We start from the raw sequence: 19,220 nt of genomic DNA, 5'->3' as shown, positions 1-19,220 counted from the left end.
CTAGATAATGCTTGGAAAAACTAAGATCAGACAATAGCTGTGTACGAAAAATACAATATTTCACACTGGAACTTTTTAGGTCTTCTGTTATGCCTCAATAAAGGAGAGTAGAAATGAAAAAAAAAATTAAGGTTTATTCCCATATGGGCAATACAATGGTACGACATACTGAAAGGGAAAATATGAAACATGTACAATGAGTTGAAGAGGTATCCATCAGATATAATGGAAATGATTTGGATGCTATTATTCACCATAAATTATCTAGTTATTTGGAAAATGTTAGGAAAGAGGTATATCAAGTAAATAGGTGTATTTTCTTGACAGATTTGCTCAAATTACGCTAATCTTGCAAAGATCATTAACAAACACGCCGACAGAACGGTGTAATTTTGACACTAATTTTGAAAGGATACTGGGGTACACAGTTTTGAAAGGATACCATCCTGACCTTCAAAATGCTTTGTATAATTAACCATTCTTTACCACAAACAGGGTTATAATTATGAAATCATGAAGTTAATGCAAAAGCTTTACCTGATTCCAGCAGCTCCTAAGTTTGGGTTAAAATGGATGAAATTTTAGTTTGTCATCAAAATTAGATCAGAAGTTTAACCATGGTTTGAATACCCAAATATACCATACCAACTGCACAAAAAAATCATCATTTTATGTTGTCATAATTTTTTTTAACATAACTCATGCATGTCAGTGCATACTTGACTTTTAGTTTGGTTTCTGAGCGAGTATTAATGACCTCTTTCTTTGTCAAAGTCACAGTTAAAGACAGAAGGTCCACAAGATTTTATATATAAATATATATACACACACATTAACTCAGATATGGAACTATAAAATTGCCATTAGTCACTCTAGCACATTCACACAGGTCAACATCCATCAAATGCAGAAATCACTGCGCATAACTGTTTAGAACTTTAGCTTCAACGAATTTGCATTGAGTGTAAATTTCAGTGCTATTTTGAGTCAAGTCTCAAGTGAACATTTATATCTAAAATAAAACTGAATTTGAAAAAAAGATAGCATTCGACATCTTGGGCCATTATTTCCCTCAATTAAAACTGCTATAATAAAAAAGACTGCCTCACCAACCAAAGTATTTGTTGGAGGTAATTCCCTCTGCATAAATTGGATACTGTGTGCCCCAATATTGCAAGAGTCACTACACTTGAAAAAATACTTGATTGACTGTAAAGTACTTTGGAAAAACCAAAAGTTTGTCCGATGCGCAATACAATCACATGGCTGTTGATTCTGCCCATTACCAAAATTAAACTGGTGAACACTAGTCAATGTAGCCCCATGGTTACATTTACTAGAATTCTCAAACATGTAGCACTAAACTCATTAATCAATGTAATTAAATAACCAAACACATTATACAGGCACCTCAAAATTAGATCAAATGAAAGCAGTAAGAATTCTATCTGAAAAACAAGAATAAATTCGTTCAATACATTAAACTCTGAAACCTACCATCAATATTAAGCATCATTTTCCACAATGAAGGTCTGACTGACTGATGAAATCCAAACCACACTTCCCTGCCCCCTCCCAAGGGATTAGAGCACCCCTCAGATGGTGTGAAGAATGAACGGCCTACAGGAGTGTACCTGCAAAGAAAACAGAATGTACTTTACTTAAAGAGTACAATCACTAATTAATTGATTGCCATGACATTAAAATTCCCACTACAACAACTAACTGAAAAGCAGGAACAACGTTTTCATTTCTCTGCCTGGCAGCGGGAGCCCAATTGCCAAGGCGCTGAATTTTAGCCTCACTGCCCACCCACCCATCTCCAAACCCTCACAGGAAAGTCAGTCATGAGCCAAGTCAATTGACTTTAAAAATAGTTGCCTGCAGCATTAATATGTGGAGGCAACCTTTGCAAGGCAAAATGTAGGCATCTATCCCGCAGTAATGGCGTTCCACCCAACAGCTGTTAGCCAATCAACAAGTAGCTCCAATAATATCACAACTCAGTAGTGGGCATTGCTGGAATTACGATCAGATCTAAGATTTAAAATGCAAGACACAGGGAGAGGTCATAATCATTAGGAGAGGCAGGGTTTCAGATTTTGGAAGCTAGAGGGGAGGTATGATTTTAGGGGAAGTGGTTCTAGCAGAAGCAGAGTTTACAAACTTGCTGAATGCCTTACCCACCACTATTATGCACACAGTTTTGGGGTAAGCAGGAAGGCAGTGGGCTGGCAACCATGGAATTTCAATCATCCCTGCACACCTAGCTATAAACACGGCGATCCAGAACATTGGGTGGCACGGTGGCACAGTGATCAGCACTGCTGCCTCACAGCGCCAGAGACACGGGTTCAATTCCCACCTCAGGCGACTGACTTATGGAGTTTGCACATTCTCCCCGTGTCTGCGTGGGGGTGCTCCGGTTTCCTCCCACAGTCCTAAAATGTGCAGGTTAGGTGAATTGGCCATGCTAAATTGCCCATAGTGTTAGGTGATGGGGTAAATGTAGGGGAATGGGTCTGGGTGGGTTGCGCTTCGGCGGGTCGGTGTGGACTTGTTGGGCCGAAGGGCCTGTTTCCACACTGTAATCTAATCTAATCTAATCTAATCTAATTTCCTTCTTAAGTTCAGCTGGTAGCATTTTCTATCTCAGAACCAGCAGAGTCTGAGTTCAAATTCCAGTCCAGGACTGGAACATCAAAATCAAGGCTGGCAGCTAAATGAATTACTGGGGGTACAGTGCAGCATCTTCCATTGACAGTGATTTGCTAAGTAATGTTAATCAGTGGGTGCATGAGACGTTACAGGTAAACATAAAATGTCTCAAGATTAAAAAGCTAGATCCCCGATGTACTAGCCATTAAACTTTAACAAAGACTTAGGAAGGCTAAAAGGGGCTATGAAACATCCTTAGCAAACAAGATTAAGGAAAATCCCAAGGCATCTTATATGTATATAAGGAACAAGAGGGTAGCTAGGGAAAAGGTAGGTCCACTCGAGGAAGAAAAAAGGGAATTTATGTGTGGAACTTGAGGAAAGAGATGAAATGCTTAACAAAGGTATTCACAAAGGTGAAGGATTGAGATTAGATGTTTCCCATAGCTGGTAAGTCCATAACTAAGGGATAAGGGAAAGGTTATTTAAAACTGAGATAAGGAGGAATTTCTTTACTCAGGATAATAACATTTTGGAAATCTCTATCCTAGAAAACTGTGGAAACTTAATCTTTGAGTATGTTTACAATAGAAATTGATAGATGCCTGGATACTAATGTCTTCAATAGATATGGTAAAAGTTGAGGTATATAATCATATATGACCTAATTGAATGATGGTGGAGACTCATGCAGCTGAAAGGCTCACTTCTGCTCGTGTAAGTTCACATCGTAATAAGTACCTGATCCCTACCGATCCGTGTCCCTACAACTCTAGTTTCTACTTCCCAAGTTCACTGGTGTGCTGTAATATAATAAACAGAAAATATGTCAGGGTATAAAAACAAACTACGACTTCTGAGGAGCTGTTTTATGAAACTTCTGAGCATACACTCTCCGTTCACCACCTCCACCTTTAGCTTCAATGTACACTATAAATCTAAACACCAGCACGACTGAAGATTGGAACTGACTGCGGACAAACAGGAAGCTAAGGAAAGCTGAGCAGGAAACAAGTGATGCAGACCCTAAAAAACAACAGCAGGACTGATCCAACAGGTTCACTCACCTCATTGAGCTACACTATGACCAACAGCATTGAGTACTGGATACCCTTCCCTGACAAACTTACTTATGGGTCCTACATTTCTTCCTCGACACATGTACCATTGCTACAAACACATACAATGACAAGTATACTCAAAATATTTAACTTCTTGGGTTATCCAAATGTCAGAGTTTAACAAATAATAACTTAATGAAGTGGGTAACTAGTGAAAATAATGAAGGAAGAAGTAGGAGTGAGAGTTAACCAGGGATACATAAATGTTAACCACAATAACAATTCAAGGAAATTGAATTTGCAGAAGATGCCAAGGTAGAATGGCTTGGGGGTGCAGGACGCAGCAAAGTTCCTACAAAGGAACTTGGACTCGGACTAAGGACAAATGCAAGATACAGCATGTTAAGGTTAAGAATAATCAATCATTTTAGTATATGAATGCCAAGATATGCCTGAAGGTAGTTTAATCAGGAATTAGTATTTAGAAATATGGTCCTGTCCTTAAAACTGATTTTCGGAAGTGACAAACGTCTAGAAGGCATTTGCCAAGTTCTGATGCATTCCTTCAGGAATTAGTCAGTGAGTAATCAAGGGCAACTAGCTGGGTCAAGGAAGGTTAGAATATTTCTGAATATATCAATAGCTACTGTGGGAGATAGTGCATATGGCATACTCTTGGTCTTTGCTGAATACCACCCTTTTCAGGACAATTATTCGTTGACCTTGATCAATTATCTCCATTTGAAGGAAAGCTGCTGGCACTAATTGACTTGTCACTCACCAGTGTGGGGTGGCTATATCATAAAATCCACTGACTGCATCACGTCATGGTCACACCACACCTGAAGTATAATTACAGTCACAAACACAATGGGAGGCTTACACACATCCTACAAGAAATGTAGACTGTATCACAAGGTTGATCCTTGCTGCAAGAGCAAAGGATGATAAGGAATGAGTTGATCAAGTTGGCAAAGAGGCATGCATCATTGAGAACCTCAGAATAGCAGAAAAACAACCCAAAACATGGAACCCCCTAGTATTTTTAAAAGAAGGAAAACTGGTGTTGTTGAAAATCTGGGACAGATATCAGGAAGTATTACTTTATGTCGAATGGGATAAATTGCTGGAATAGATAGTCAAGAAAGATGAGAATCCAGAGACAATCCAGATTCTCAAAGCTGAAGTCAATGGCAGATGGAATATCTCATTTCCATCGGAGGTCTAAATTGAGTGACTGCAAACATATGGTTAAATGCTATATAACAGAATTCGTGAAATTCCCAGGCAGTGGTGAACAAGTGAAAATAATTTTCTTTAGTCAGTAATCCTTGAAAGAACCATAATTACCTGTTAAAGTTGGTAATAGAACATTAAGAAAGAGATTCGTTTGTGGAATGATGCACCAGTAAGATACATCATTCGTGATTTTGTAACAGAGATACTGGTTTCCTTTTACTACACATCCAAAAAGTCACATGCAAAGTTTATCTACTAAATGCCACATTTAGTCACTAGATGGCTCTTCTCACCTCATGGAGGGCAGATGTCTCATCACTACATCTAGTGCTTGAATAGATTCAAAAGGAATAGCTGGGAGACGACCTGAAAGTGCATCATGCAGGGCTTGGAGACTGACACATGCCACCCACTTTATCACCACCTTAAAGATTCTGTCCTTTCCTTCCCCTGGCAGAGTTACCTCTAGCTCCACCTATTTAAAAGAAAAAAAATCAAATGCTGAACATGGATGAACAAGACAATAAAAACTACAACAAATCTAGGTGCAAAAATATCTATTCATAAGGCACATCACCAGAACCCATATTAAAATAATAACAACAGTAATCAACTTTAAGTAGCAAGTACTGAGGTTATAATAAAAACAAATTATGATTAATAATCTTCAGTAGATTAGTCACAATGGGAATTGAAGGGGGTCCAACTTTGCACTTAATTCATTGTATTTTGTATCAAACCTTGATTAACAAACTTTCACTTATTCAGGCAAATGATTAATGCAATACATCAGTCATATTAATCATGCTAAGCTACTTATAAAAATGTATTTAATAGGATTAAAAGGATAGTGCAATGGGCATTTTCTTTTGTTTATTTACTTAGGGCATGATTAGATTAGATTAGATTAGATTACATTACAGTGTGGAAACAGGCCCTTCGGCCCAACAAGTCCACACCGACCCGCCGAAGCGAAACCCACCCATACCCCTACATTTACCCCTTACCTAACACTACGGGCAATTTAGCATGGCCAATTCACCTGACCCTGCACATCTTTTGGACTGTGGGAGGAAACCGGAGCACCCGGAGGAAACCCACGCAGACACGGGGAGAACGTGCAAACTCCACACAGTCAGTCGCCTGAGGCGGGAATTGAACCCGGGTCTCAGGCGCTGTGAGGCAGCAGTGCTAACCACTGTGCCACCGTGCCGCATGTCAGTTCGCTGACTGGGCGAGAACTCATTTCCAGTTTCTACTTGCCCTCAAGGAGGCAATGGTCAGTCTTCTGGAACTGCTCCAGTCCATACAAAATTCAGCTAGCTGCTACTTGCTGGTGTGTTGGGAAACAACAGCACAAATTTATTGGGCAAGTGAGGAGCAGATGGGGTTATTTTATTTTAACTTGGTGTTGTGCTAACTTGAACTAGCCTGAGTACTAGCCTTGGTGTTGTGCTAGCCTGAGTACACTGAGTGTAGAGAAAGTAGATTATATAACTTTCCAAAGGTAATTATAATTATACTGTGTGTTTAACATAATAGATCACCATGAGGCATATCATTGGAATTTTTAAAATCTAGACCAAGGCTCGTATGTAGTGATCAAAGATTCCAGTTTTGCTTGGTGTTCTGGATTTTCATTAAACCTTGTGAGTCTGGAAAATTTCCTCAAAATATTTGAAACACCACAAAGTTTTTTGAGCTTTCACATTTATTTTTAAAGTGAAATGAGATCTAATTGAATTTAGGTTTGAGCACATAAACTTGGTTCTGGGTCTTGCCCTATAGTCAATGCAACATGCTGCCCTGTCCTACAGCATGATGCTGCATTTCTGGATAACGTGTAACAAATCACTTCAGGATGAGCAGGCAGAAAATGGGCAGCAGGTAGACGTTGTTTGATTTGTTTATATCCACAGCGCATAGCTTCTCAGGTCTTGTTGAGGGATCAACTTTGAAAAGAAGGGCACCAAAGTATGGTCACTACTTATTTCAGTATTATGCGATAAAAGCAGAGAAAGTGCTACACATGAACAGTATTAGCCCACTTTCACTCTGAAAGGCTGATCAGCCCATTTAGAAGAGGATGTTAAGTCAGGTGACCAAAAGTCTGGTAGATGCACGATTTAATAACTTCTTTAAAGCGAGTAAGCAGAGGTAGAGAAAGGGACAGATTTAGGGATGTGTTATGACTGCATGGTTTTTACATATTGTTTATGTTTTAAACTATCCTGCTTAATTCAAGGTAAAACAGAATAATACGTATTCTGCACAATAGGAAATACAGATGCTTTTGTTAACAGATGTTTCAGCAGGAAAAACGGAAGCTCATTCCTCCCAAGCTGAAGAGATGGGGCCTGCAGAAAGTTAAGGATATGGAAAATTCATCCCCACATCGTCTTGAAAAGGAACCGTCAGAATGTGCTACCAGAAATCGATTGGATAATTCTGAGAAAATGGAGAGAACAGACATCTAATGTTACACCTTCACAAGGGAGATGAAAGTCCATTCAAATTTGGAAGCAGATTTGGGCTAGCTCCTACAGTCTACAACACACGAGATGTAAAAGCATAAATGTTATGTAAGGCTTTCAATCATGTTTACATGTTTAAGGAGGGTTACCTTTTCTGTATTGTTGTATTAACTGCCTATGATGCAATGTTTAGTTGATACTGATTGAGTCTGCTTTCTTACTTTACAAGTTTAACAAAGGGAAATCCTTCGATGTGATCCTGTAGTTGGTCACTGGGTATTGTAGACTAAAGGCACAGCCACCAATAGCGGAATAATTAAAATTGGAGATGTTTAAGAAGCTAGAATTAGACAAGCACGGATGTTGGAGAGCAGATTACAGGGGTGGAGGGGGACAATGTCATGGAGGGATCTGAAAACAAGGATGGAAATTTTACAGCAACTTAAAATAAAAAAAAGATGCTTTCCCCAGCAATATGGATTGAAGGCCAAAATGCAGGGGATAGCCCAGAAATCCTATTTTTTCAGCTATCATGCTGCTATTCATGAGAGTTTCCTGTTACCATGTTACAATTCAAACTTAAACTCTGCAATACTTCAAGTATATATAAAAGCTCTACGTAAATGTAAGCATCTATTTTTGAAAGATTGCAAAGTGGGACAGAATGCTGGAGAAACTCAGGTCTGGCAACAGCTGTGGAGACAGAAACAGAGTTAACATTTCAAATGTTATGTAACTCCTTCAGAATTCCTGAAGAGTCATACTGGATTCAAAATGTTCACTGTTTTTCTCTCTACACATGCTGTGTTTCTCAAGTATTCTGCTTTTGTTTCAGATTTTCAGCACTAACAGTATTTTGCTTTTTTAGATTAGATTAGATTCCCTACAATGTGGAAACAGGCCCTTCAGTCCAACCAGTCCACACTGACCCTCCAAAGAGTAACCCACCCAGACCCATTTTCCTCTGAATAATGCACCTAACACCATAGACAATTTTAGCATGGCCAATTCACCTGACCTGCACAACTTTGGATTGTGGGAGGAAACTGGAGCACCCAGAGGAAACCCACACAGACACAGGGAGAATGTGCAAACTCCACAAAGTCACCCGAGGCTGGAATCGAACCTGGGACCCTGGTGCTGTGAGGCAGCAGTGCTAACCACTGAGCCACCGTGCTGCCCACTGTTTAAGGTTAAAGTGGGAAGCTGGCCAGAAATCCTTGGCTCCATTTCAAATCCCACAGAGACTTATGCACAACTATTTTTGTTGGCTTTACGACTAGCAATCATGATTTCAGCTGCCTACACCTCATGCTTTAGAGTTCCCTCAATCCTCTCTATTTCTCTCTCACTCACTCTTCACCCTCTTAAGACACCACAACCTCCATCTTTAACCAAGTCCACATGTTTTAATATTCCATGTGATTGCTACGTTATTTCAGAGACACTCCTGTCAAGAACCTTGAGATGTCTGACTATATCAAAAGGTGCTGTATAAAAGCAGTTAGTTTCAGTACAGCCACTGAGCAACAACTGGCACTTAAAATTCTCAATATCTTCACCTTGTATCATAATCGGTATAAAGACTGATTTTAAAAAATAAATTCAGACTTAAAGTTGATAGCTGAACTGATGACATGATTTCATATTTTAAGATGCTTGCTGTGACAGGCTAAACGCATTATTGACTAAACACTACTTTTGTTGAAAATTCAATACTTTAACTTCCAGAATAGCATTAATAACACAATCAAAATAACTATCAGAATTACATTCTGCTGTCCTCTAAGTTTACATTCAATTTACGCAGAAGCAATCCAAAATGAAGTTTGGCTCTAACAGTCTGCTTCCCATCTTTTCTTTTCCCAGGTTGGAAACTTAACTCCAGAACTGTCTTTCATTGGTAAAATCTCCAGGCAAAGTTGCACATCGAACTAAAGCTAAGCAAATCATTCAACTTCAATCTAACATAAATTTTGTCTTTCCAATCTGAGTGTGAGCTCCCACACATATTCCTACAAGGTCATACTGCATGTATTTTCTTACTCTCACCACCAGATGTTGGCAGGCAAACCTTGTCTGAAAGCTGAAGGATATCTTAGAAATCCTTCCCCTCTCAGCATCATATTGAATTGCAGCCTAAAATAATATGATCATTGTCTCCAGTTGAAATTCTGATTAGTTACCCTTCAGACCCCAACTCTCTCTCATCTTAGAAGTATTGGTTGGAGGAGCAAACTCAAGGACCAAATGGCTTATTCCTAATTCATATTTTTGTATTACAATCTTGTACCTTCTTCCCAATGAAACATCTACGGTCCATACATTTTGTAACAGTAAACCACCAGGCTTGCTGACAAGGCAGACTTCAAAACAAGTTACATTCCCCCTTTCATTTCATCTTAAAGACTTCTCCAAAATATGACAATTTATTAATCTCAATTGTAGCAGCTGATAATCTAATAGGAGAAACGCTAAAATCTGTACAAGGTAATAATTTACCTCAGCTCCTAGTAGCAATCACCTCCCTCCCCTCTAACAGTGTTGGTACACAATCTTCACGCAATATTGTTCAAATTTAGAGGATATGGAACTTTTTGAATAGAAACCACCAATGTTTATATTTTGGAACTATGACAATAGAAAAGCAACACTAACTTTTCCCACAATTGTATATATTAAACGCAATGTTCGGGCTGACCAAATTAATTCAACTGTTAATTACATGAAATAACCCTACTCACCCTGTCTCGCCCTATTGGAAGAGGCATTGCTGTATAGAGATTCTTCCTTCCATCAAACACTGGCTTCCGATCACCAAAGATCTGATTTTTAAAATGCTGAACCATGTGTTCAACAATTTCTCTAAAAAACAAAATAATTATTTCATTTCACAGCTGACTGGATAAAGACATTACTTATCTATGCATTCAAAATGATACTTTTCAAGCTGTTTCAGTTTACTTCTATTATAAAAGCTTAATTAAAATGTCTTCCCAGTCAGTGTATTTTTTTTAAATTCACTGAAATGCACTTGGTGTTGTATGACAGGTCAGCACTCTCGTTGATAAGGATGGAAGGGGTCCTAGTGGCCTTATAAAAGGATCTTCTTGAAGCACAGTGGGAGCATCCCTACCCTGAATAGTTCAAGTCCCATTGGCTCCAGAGGTGTGTAATAACATCGCTGCATAAGTTGATTAGAAAAAGAGACTTATGCATTTTTCAGAGTCATGTATAATGTATAATTCCATATTGTACATACATCACAAAACAACTTTACACAACAAATTACTATTGAAAAGTAATGACCCATCAAGCTAAACAATGGCTTAAGAATCATAGGTACCTAGATTTAAGTTTTGTTTCCATCTGTTCATAATATTGAAAAAAAAATTCCAGCTTAGAGGTCACATTATTTGATCAAGTTCCTTGAAAGTGGAGTCGCAGGTAGATTAGATAGTGAAGAAGACAGTTCGTACACTTTCCTTTATTGATTAAAGCACTGAGTATAGGAGTTCCGAAGTCAGGTTGCGGCTAGACAGGACATTGGTTAGGCCACTTTTGTGTAGAATTCTGGTCTCCCTCCTATAGGAAGGATGTGGTGAATCTTGAAAGGTTTCAGACAAGATTTAGAAGGATGTTGCCAGGGTTGGAGGGTTTGAGCTTTAGGGAGAGGCTGAATAGGCTTGGGCTGTTTTCACTGGAGCGTCGGAGGCTGAGGGGGTGACCTTATAGAGGTTTATAAAATCATGAGGCATGGATAGGATAAAAGACAAAGTCTTTTCCCTGGGGTGGGGAAGTCCAGAACTAGAGGGCATAGGTTTAGGGTGAGACGGAAAAGATATAAAGAAGACCTAAGGGGCAGAGGATGGTGCATGTATGGAATGAGATGCCAGAGAAAGTGGAGGAGGCTAGTACAATTACAGCATTTAAAAGGCATCTGGATGGGTATGTGAATAGGGAGGGTTCAGAGGGATATGGGCCAAAGTGCTGACAAATGGGACTAGATTAGGTTAGGAATATCTGGTTGGTATGAACAAGTTGGACCGTAGGGTCTGTTTCCGTGCTGTACACCTCTATGACTCTGACCAGACAGTAATTTATGGAAGCCATACAGCGCCAGACTTGCCTGCCACAATGCTAAGCAGCACCAAACCCATACTTCCACCATTTTTCTCTTTCTTTACTCACAATGTGGTTAATACCCACGCAAACACACTCATCCCATTTGCAAGTTCCCATCATGCAAGGTGATGTTAATCTTAAAATAAGCATTATTCTGGTTATTACTTTTACACTGCTATCCCTTTTATGCAAACTAATCCACTACCACTTGAGTTATTGCACCCGAGTAACCAACTATTCCCTTTTTTTTTTAAAAGGGACTCATAAGTGTCCTATAATTTCGCTCACTGAACCACATCTCATTATGTAACTGTACTCCCACCCAGCTGCAAGATGGCATTGGCTTGTAGCCCCTGGAGTACCACGGTTGCCATCTTTATAGGGAGTAATGTACAGCACAGTGCATTTTACTGTGAAGATGCTTCATTAATATTTCTTTAAACAATTCATGCTTAAAAGAGTTGTGAATCATTCACTTAAAAATCACTTAAGGAGTCACTTTAAAAAAACCTTTTAAAAAAGATACGTCTTACAAGTCAGGTTTAATGTAATTGCTCGGATTCACATGTCTGGGTTTCTCCTTGTCAGAGGTTAAACTTTGTCCAAATTCATCTGAACTTCAGATAGGCTAGTCTGCTGGCAAAGAAGCTACCCAGTTCATCATTTGCCTTTCTGAGAAAACCCTTATGAAACATTCAGTTTGCTAACAGAAATGCCTGATCCAGCTTTTCTCTTGAAAAGCCTCTGAAGTCTCTGAACAAACTGCAGTGGCAAAGATCCAAGTGACAACTATTTGTGTTAGTGACACCTGCCTGTGTGCCAGGATGTCAACTAAAAGTCACTTGAACATCTCTTACCTTTTCCTTTATTCTTCAAAAATTAATTATTGGCCAAAGTGCTTTTTTATTTCCAAAGATCTCTGCAGACTTTTTTTTTAAATGGTGTGTACACTTGTATATCTGTGGGATTTATTTAGAAGGGTAAATATATATATATATATATATATATATATACCTTCATGTTTCAAACTGTCTGTCAATCTTCTTTGACTTAAAAAAAAAGTCAGTAATTTTGTTGTTTATTAAAGAAACCTGATTGAAGAATATTATTCTAAACTTAACACTGATAAAACACACAGTTGAACAAAACATTTAAATTAATGTTGTAACCAGTGGAGTAATGAAACTAAAAAGGAAGCGTGAACTGCTCCAATCTCTGTGCAGACAACTTGGACAAAGAAGTTTCAGTGAGCCTTCCCTGAACAGGGAGTATGGAGAACTTGACTGAAATCAAAATAGGTATATGAAATAATTTTGCAAACTAACTTTCATATTTATAAGAGGTACTGCACTATTGCAATTGAGAGCAGCAACTGAATCTTACTTTAATACCCTTATCCCGTTGACAAACTCCATTCTCAGTCACAAGTGCCTCATCCCACTCCCATGGAGATGAGCAGCACCACTACTCAGTCAAAATCTACTTTATTTCAAAGAGTTGGTCACACTGCAGATATTGACTTCATACATCACATTTCTTTTATTCCTGGTGGTAAGAACTGAAACAAATTTTAATTTCAACTGGTGAACAGACTATATCTGTGGAGAATCCACTCAGAAATCTTTTAATACTAAAATGGAGCTATTGACAGTTGTGTGAAACATTTGAAGGACCATTTCAGAGAAACTGTATTAAGACATAAGTGCCTTTACAAAAGGAAACTAATTATTTCACATTACCTGTTTACTCTTCTTGGGCATTTGTCTGGTTTTATGTCTATATCATAATGGTAGATTTCAATTTTTGGAATGTCCACTTCAAAGAAGTTGGCCTGTAACTTGATTGGTCGACCCATAGTACCAAAATCAGGTCTCACAGGTGGTTTGAAAGTTGACAACGTCTGCACAGGTTGTGTTGGGGAAGGTACATCTAGAAGATAAAAGTATTTGTAGTAGAGTTAAAAATAGATTGAGCACAAAACTGTAATGATAGTCATCATAAGCTTGCTGGCATCTATAACAAGATAAACAAAACGTGAATAATTCTAATCAAATAAATAATTCAGAGCTAAGCAGAAAATAATACTCATTTAGCCCACTTATGCTTGTGCCAGCATTTCATAAGAACCAAGTGTCTCATTCCACTGCTCTTTCCCCACAGCCTCGCAAATTTGTCTTTTCAAGTATATATCCATTAAACTATAAAAATTTACTGGTGAATCTGCTTCTAAGCAGTGCATCCCTAATCATAAATCTGTGTAAAAACATCACTCTCCTAGTGCTGATGTCAATTATTGAATATCTACATTTTGACAACAAGACCATAAAATATAGAAACAGAAGTAGGTCATTCAGTTCATCAAGACTGCTCCATGGTTCAATGAGATCATGACTCATCAGACAATCCTCAAACCACTTTCATGTCTACTGATTAAACATATGTCTCAGCCTTGATTAGAGTCTCGACAGTCCTCTGTGATAAAGAATTTCACAGATTCACCCCCTTCACCCTCCTCATCTCTGCCCTAACTAGGCAACCTCTTAATCAGACTGTGTTTTGGTCCTAGACTCTCCCAAGGGGAAACAACCTCTCTTACCCCAAATAGGCTTATATATTTCAATAAAAGTTTCCATCAGTCTTCTAAGTTCCAATGGTACAGGCCCAGCATGGTCATCCTCTCCTCATAAAAAAATTCCACCATACCCAGAATCAATCCACTGAACCTTCTGCAAAATCCCTCAAAATGCCAATCTGGCTTTCCTTAGATAAAGATAACCAAAACTGTTCACAATATTGTAGATGTAGTCAACTAGGACATTTTATAGTTTTAGCAAGATGTCCCTATTTTTATAAAACAAAGAACTGCAGATGTTGGAGATCTGAAACAAAAACAAAACAAAGCAGGTCTGGCACCACCATTAGAAAGTAGTTTCTAAGCAAGTCTGATGGTATTTGTAGAAAGAGAAACAGAGTTAACAAAATAATACAGTGATAAAGGGTCACTGGGCTCAGAACATTAACTCTCTTCCTCTTTCTATTGGTGCTGCTAGCCCTGTGTAATTTTATTAGATTAGATTAGATTCCCTACAGTGTGGAAACAGGCCCTTGAGCCCAACACGTCCACACCGACCCTCCGAAGAGTAACTCCCACTCAGACCCGTTCCCTTACCCTATATTTACCTCTGACTAACACACCTAACACTATGGGCAATTTAGCACGGTCAATTCAGCTGACTTGCACATCTTTGGATTGCGGGATGAAACCAGAGCACCCAGAGAAAACCTACACAGACACGGGGAGAATGTGCAAACTCCACGCAGACAGTCGCCCGAGGCTGGAATTGAACTCGGGTCCCTGGCACTGTGAGGCAGCAGTGCCAACCACTGAGCCACTGTGTCGCCGCAATAAAAAAATCAAATTGCTGGAAAAGCTCAGCAGGTCTGGCACCTGTGGAGAGAAATCAGAGTTAACTTTTCAGGTTGAGTGACCCTTTTCTGAGGACACTAATTTCTCTCTATAGATGCTGCCAGACCTGCTGAGCTTTTCCAGCAATTTCTATTTATGTTTCTGATTTATAGTTTCCATTTAGTTTCTCCAGCACGGTTTCTGTTCCTTTTTTTAAGCAGTCTTTTCCCCTTCAAATAAAGACCAACAGTCTATTTCCTTCCCTGTTACCTGCTGAACTTGTATGTTAGCTTTTTGAGATTTACTTAAAGGACCCCAATGAGCTCTTCTATTCTTCCTGCCAAAGTGCATAATCTCACATTTTCGCACATTATATTCCACCTGCAAAGTTTTTGCTCACTTGCTTAATCTGTCTATATACCTCTAAATTCTTTGCATCATCCTCATCACTTACCTTCCCACCTATTTTGTGTCATCCTTAATAGCGCATTTACAATCCTCATCCAATCATAAATATATGTTGTAAATAATTGTGGAACACTAATTCCTGTAGCACTCTACTGGTGACAATACCTCCTTTATCCTAGCTCTGTGTTCTATTAGAAAGTCAATCCTCTATTCCTTCAATATAGCTCTCCAGACAATTCAAGGTCTCTTAGCCTTACTTGTAGTACCTTAGTAAATGCCTTTTGGAGATCCAAATATATTACATCTACTGGCTCGTCAACCTATCCTGCTACTTCCTCAAAGAATTTAACAAATTTGTCAGGCATTTCTCTTTCACCAAGTGTTGCTGTCTCTACTTAATTATATTATGTTTTTCTAAATGTTCTGATATTACATCTTCTCTAACAGCTGACTGGTCTTTTTCTTAAAAAACTGTCTCCTTGCCTTATTGAATAAGGATTTCAAGATGTAAGGAAACAAAGAAAACCAGTATCAATCTGCCAGTTAGCATAACACTTCCCTAATGTCAAATGTTATTAGAAAGGATGTAATAGCAACTCTCCTGCCAGTGAAGACAGTTTCTCATTTACTCAAAATCTCTCATATGAAAATTAACATTTGATATTTAAAACTCTTAGCTGCTCCAAGGAATAGATATCTAGCTTCTGTCTACATATTGGAAGTCTCTCATTTCTAGCATTCTTCTTGTAAATCTTGTCTATAGGAACCTGAAATCCTTAAAACACAGTGCACATAACTGAGCATAAAACTCCAGTTGCAGCCTAATGAGTGTTTTCATCAATGTTTAACATAACTGCTTTGCATCCCACGCCGCAATTTAAAAATCACAAATCTCATATATTCTACTGCCTTCATCAATTTGGTTTTCTGTGGTCTTCAAGGATTTGTAATTATAAACCCTTAGGAGTTTTAGGACTACACAAACATCTAAAACTAAATTATTTTAGCTTTATTTCTCAGGAAACCAACTAATAGTCATATCATGAGCCTTAATACAGTACTAAAATTATACTTCTTCTGCAATTCTAACTGATCACCTACGGGTGATTTTACCATCACCAGATCTACATACAATATTCCCTGTCAAAGGATCTGGCAAATGCAGATAGAATGATATGTCTCAACTGCTTTGAGATGCTTGTTATACGTATCCACGGATCCGAAGAACACAGGAGAACAGGGATTACTATTGCCTGGAAACATGACTTTGAGATCCTATTCCTCACTTGACTGAAGGTTAACTGGCACACTGCATGTGGAAAATTCATCAGCTGGTAGCCTTTGATGAGAAGATGAGAATGAAAAGACGGTCCACACTTTTTAGCATATTGCACGCACTGTCAATTTTCTTGTAAGTTTCAGAGGAATTGTTTGCGATGGCCCAGAGCTCAGTAAGTGGCCATAATGACATCATCTGCACACTGATGCTCAACGATAGAGGTTGGACTTCAGTTTTGGATTAAAGGTAGGGTTGTTTGAGCACTTTTCCATCTATTATGAAGATAATGTCTATCTGTGGCTATTTTGCTGAAGATGAGATGCAGTAATGTAATGAGAAAGGATGGAGAATAGAGTTTGTACAAAGGCACAGCCTTGTCTGAATTTAGTTTTCAATGGGGCCAGACTGTGGTGGTCCTGTTGGCGAGGATCATAGCTTATACATCATTGTCAAGTAGGCGGAGAATGGTGCCCAAATTTATATTCCATAAGCCTACATCGCAGGCAGAAATAAAGATTTATGAGGTTCCCAAAAAGGCAACACATAGCAGTTAGTGTTATTCCTTGCATTTTTTTTTTATTTTCATTATGGGGCAAGGCCGTATAACAACAAATGCAAGCCAATTTGTCCAGTACACCAGCTCCACTGGGCGGAATGTGGGTCATGTGCCTGCTATCAGGTTCCCAAACCAACTGTTGTACTCAAAATTCAATCATAAGTGACTCCCAGTAGGATGACAGAAATGATTTTTGGATGCCCTTAAAAGCAACAGTGTAGAAATCAAACACGTCACTGATCAGTGGAAGCCCCTGACTTGGGACCGACAGATGTAGAGATTTTATTTGAGAAGGCACAAATGCATTTTGAAACTTAGAATCATGCAGAGGCAAAGTCAACGCAAAGAGCGCACAAACCTCTCAACGTATCACTGCACGTGACATAGAATCATAGGATACCTAAAAAGTAGCATTGCCCCATTTTCCCCCCCTCAGACAAAGCAAAACGCTCAGAGAGACAGTAGTTTTACCTCCTCCATCTTTATTCTGGGCCCTGGAAGGAGAGAGAATGATCGCCCATGGGCACAGGGACATTAGCTCTTCTCTCTCGAACAGCAGTTTCTTAATGACTTACATAGTCATTTTACAGGGAGGAACATCCAGATAAGGTAACATACATGTTGATTGGGCGACATTACAATCAGCGAGTGTCAATAGAAAAGATTAAGTAATTTGGTGTTACACAATGAATGTTCTTAACCTTAACGGGCTTCACATAATGAATACATTTCACCTTGTTAAATTGACCTTACTGAATGTTTCCAATATTGTTTAATGGCTCTACATAAGGAATGCCTTTCCACTTTGTTAACCCATTACCCATGCCTCCAGCATCCCATTGTTGACTCTAAGTTCTTACCTGATCTAAGTCATGCTCAGCTGAACCCCTTGTTTCACAAAACTCAAAACTTAACACTTTCCCTACACACATTCTCAGTAGAAGCAGGCCATTCAGCCTATCGCATCCACACCAACCTGCCGAAGAACAGCCAACCCATCCCACCTCTCTATCTTATCCTTGTAACCCTGCATTTTCCCATGGCTAATCCACCTAGTCTGCTCATACCTGGACACTACGGAGCAATGTAGCATGGCCAATCCACCTGCATATCTTTGGTCTGTGCGAGGAAGGCAGAGCACCTGGAGGAAACCCTTGCAGACATGGGGAGAATGCACAAACTTCACAAATACAGCAGCCCATGGGTGGATCAGAACCTGGGTCCCAGGTGCCATGAGACAGCAGTACTAACCACAGCCACCATGCCGCAGTAATGTCTGTAGCTTGCTATCGGATTCATCAGCCACCACAGAACCCACTAGTGTAGAAACCAAGGGAGTATCTATGAAGAAACAACATCTACTGACATGTGAATTGGGACTGGAACATGAAGAATTTAAAAGAAAAGTAAAGCCTGCAGTCTATGACAACTTTTGCAGTTCAAGTGATTATGAAAATTAGAAGCTAAACATTGCACTTTCCTCAATTCTCATTTGAAAAACATCTAGAATTTAGTTATATAAATAATTTTCAAGACTTACCATTATTCCTGGCTAAAATCATAAAATCTATCTGCATTTTTTTGACCAAAGTAATACCTACCAGCTACTAAAAATGAAGAACGCTAGAACAGTATAGTGTAAAAAACAAAAATATCCCTCTATAAATTGTACATCATGCAATTAGTGGGCCCCTACTGCAAATGGTGATTATCAACTTCAACAGTACTCTTCACTGGTCCTTATCTAACTTAAAAAGACATGCTCCTCCTAGCAAAGTCCTGCTTTGTATACAATGATAAACTAACAAGTCTAATCAAGGAAGTTAATGAATCATAAAGTGCTGGAGAAACGAAGCAGGTCCAGCAGCATCTATGGATAGAAAAACAGACTTAATGCTTCGAATTCAGTGACCCTTCAGAACTCACCAGTCTCAAAACATAAACTCTGCTTCTCTCTCCAAGCTGCCAGTCCTGCTTGGTTTTTTCCAGCACTTTCTCTTTTTGTTTCAGGTCT

At 38.9% G+C, this 19,220-nt stretch overlaps 1 protein-coding gene and 1 pseudogene across 1 annotated transcript in view; one reads left to right on the top strand and one right to left on the bottom strand.

Annotated features, from left to right (window-relative positions):
* Positions 1–19,220, bottom strand: part of LOC122548886 (protein argonaute-2) — an 84,873-nt gene that overhangs the window by 42,548 nt on the left and 23,105 nt on the right. The window contains exons 2-5 of the mRNA XM_043687792.2: positions 13,297–13,486; positions 10,177–10,297; positions 5,252–5,433; positions 1,498–1,634 (exon numbers count right to left, since the gene is read on the bottom strand). Of these exons, the coding sequence (XP_043543727.2) occupies positions 1,498–1,634; positions 5,252–5,433; positions 10,177–10,297; positions 13,297–13,486 (630 nt within the window). The remainder of the gene's footprint in view (positions 1–1,497; positions 1,635–5,251; positions 5,434–10,176; positions 10,298–13,296; positions 13,487–19,220) is intronic.
* LOC122549628 (U6atac minor spliceosomal RNA) lies at positions 10,470–10,543 on the top strand (annotated as a pseudogene).

The sequence above is a fragment of the Chiloscyllium plagiosum genome, unplaced genomic scaffold (genome assembly GCF_037043375.1).
Source record: "Chiloscyllium plagiosum isolate Xiang-an unplaced genomic scaffold, Cpla_swu_hap1 HiC_scaffold_4, whole genome shotgun sequence".
NCBI classification, from domain to species: Eukaryota; Metazoa; Chordata; class Chondrichthyes; order Orectolobiformes; family Hemiscylliidae; genus Chiloscyllium; species Chiloscyllium plagiosum.
Note: the sequence above shows the minus strand (reverse complement) of the source record. Positions and strands in the feature narration are given on the sequence as shown.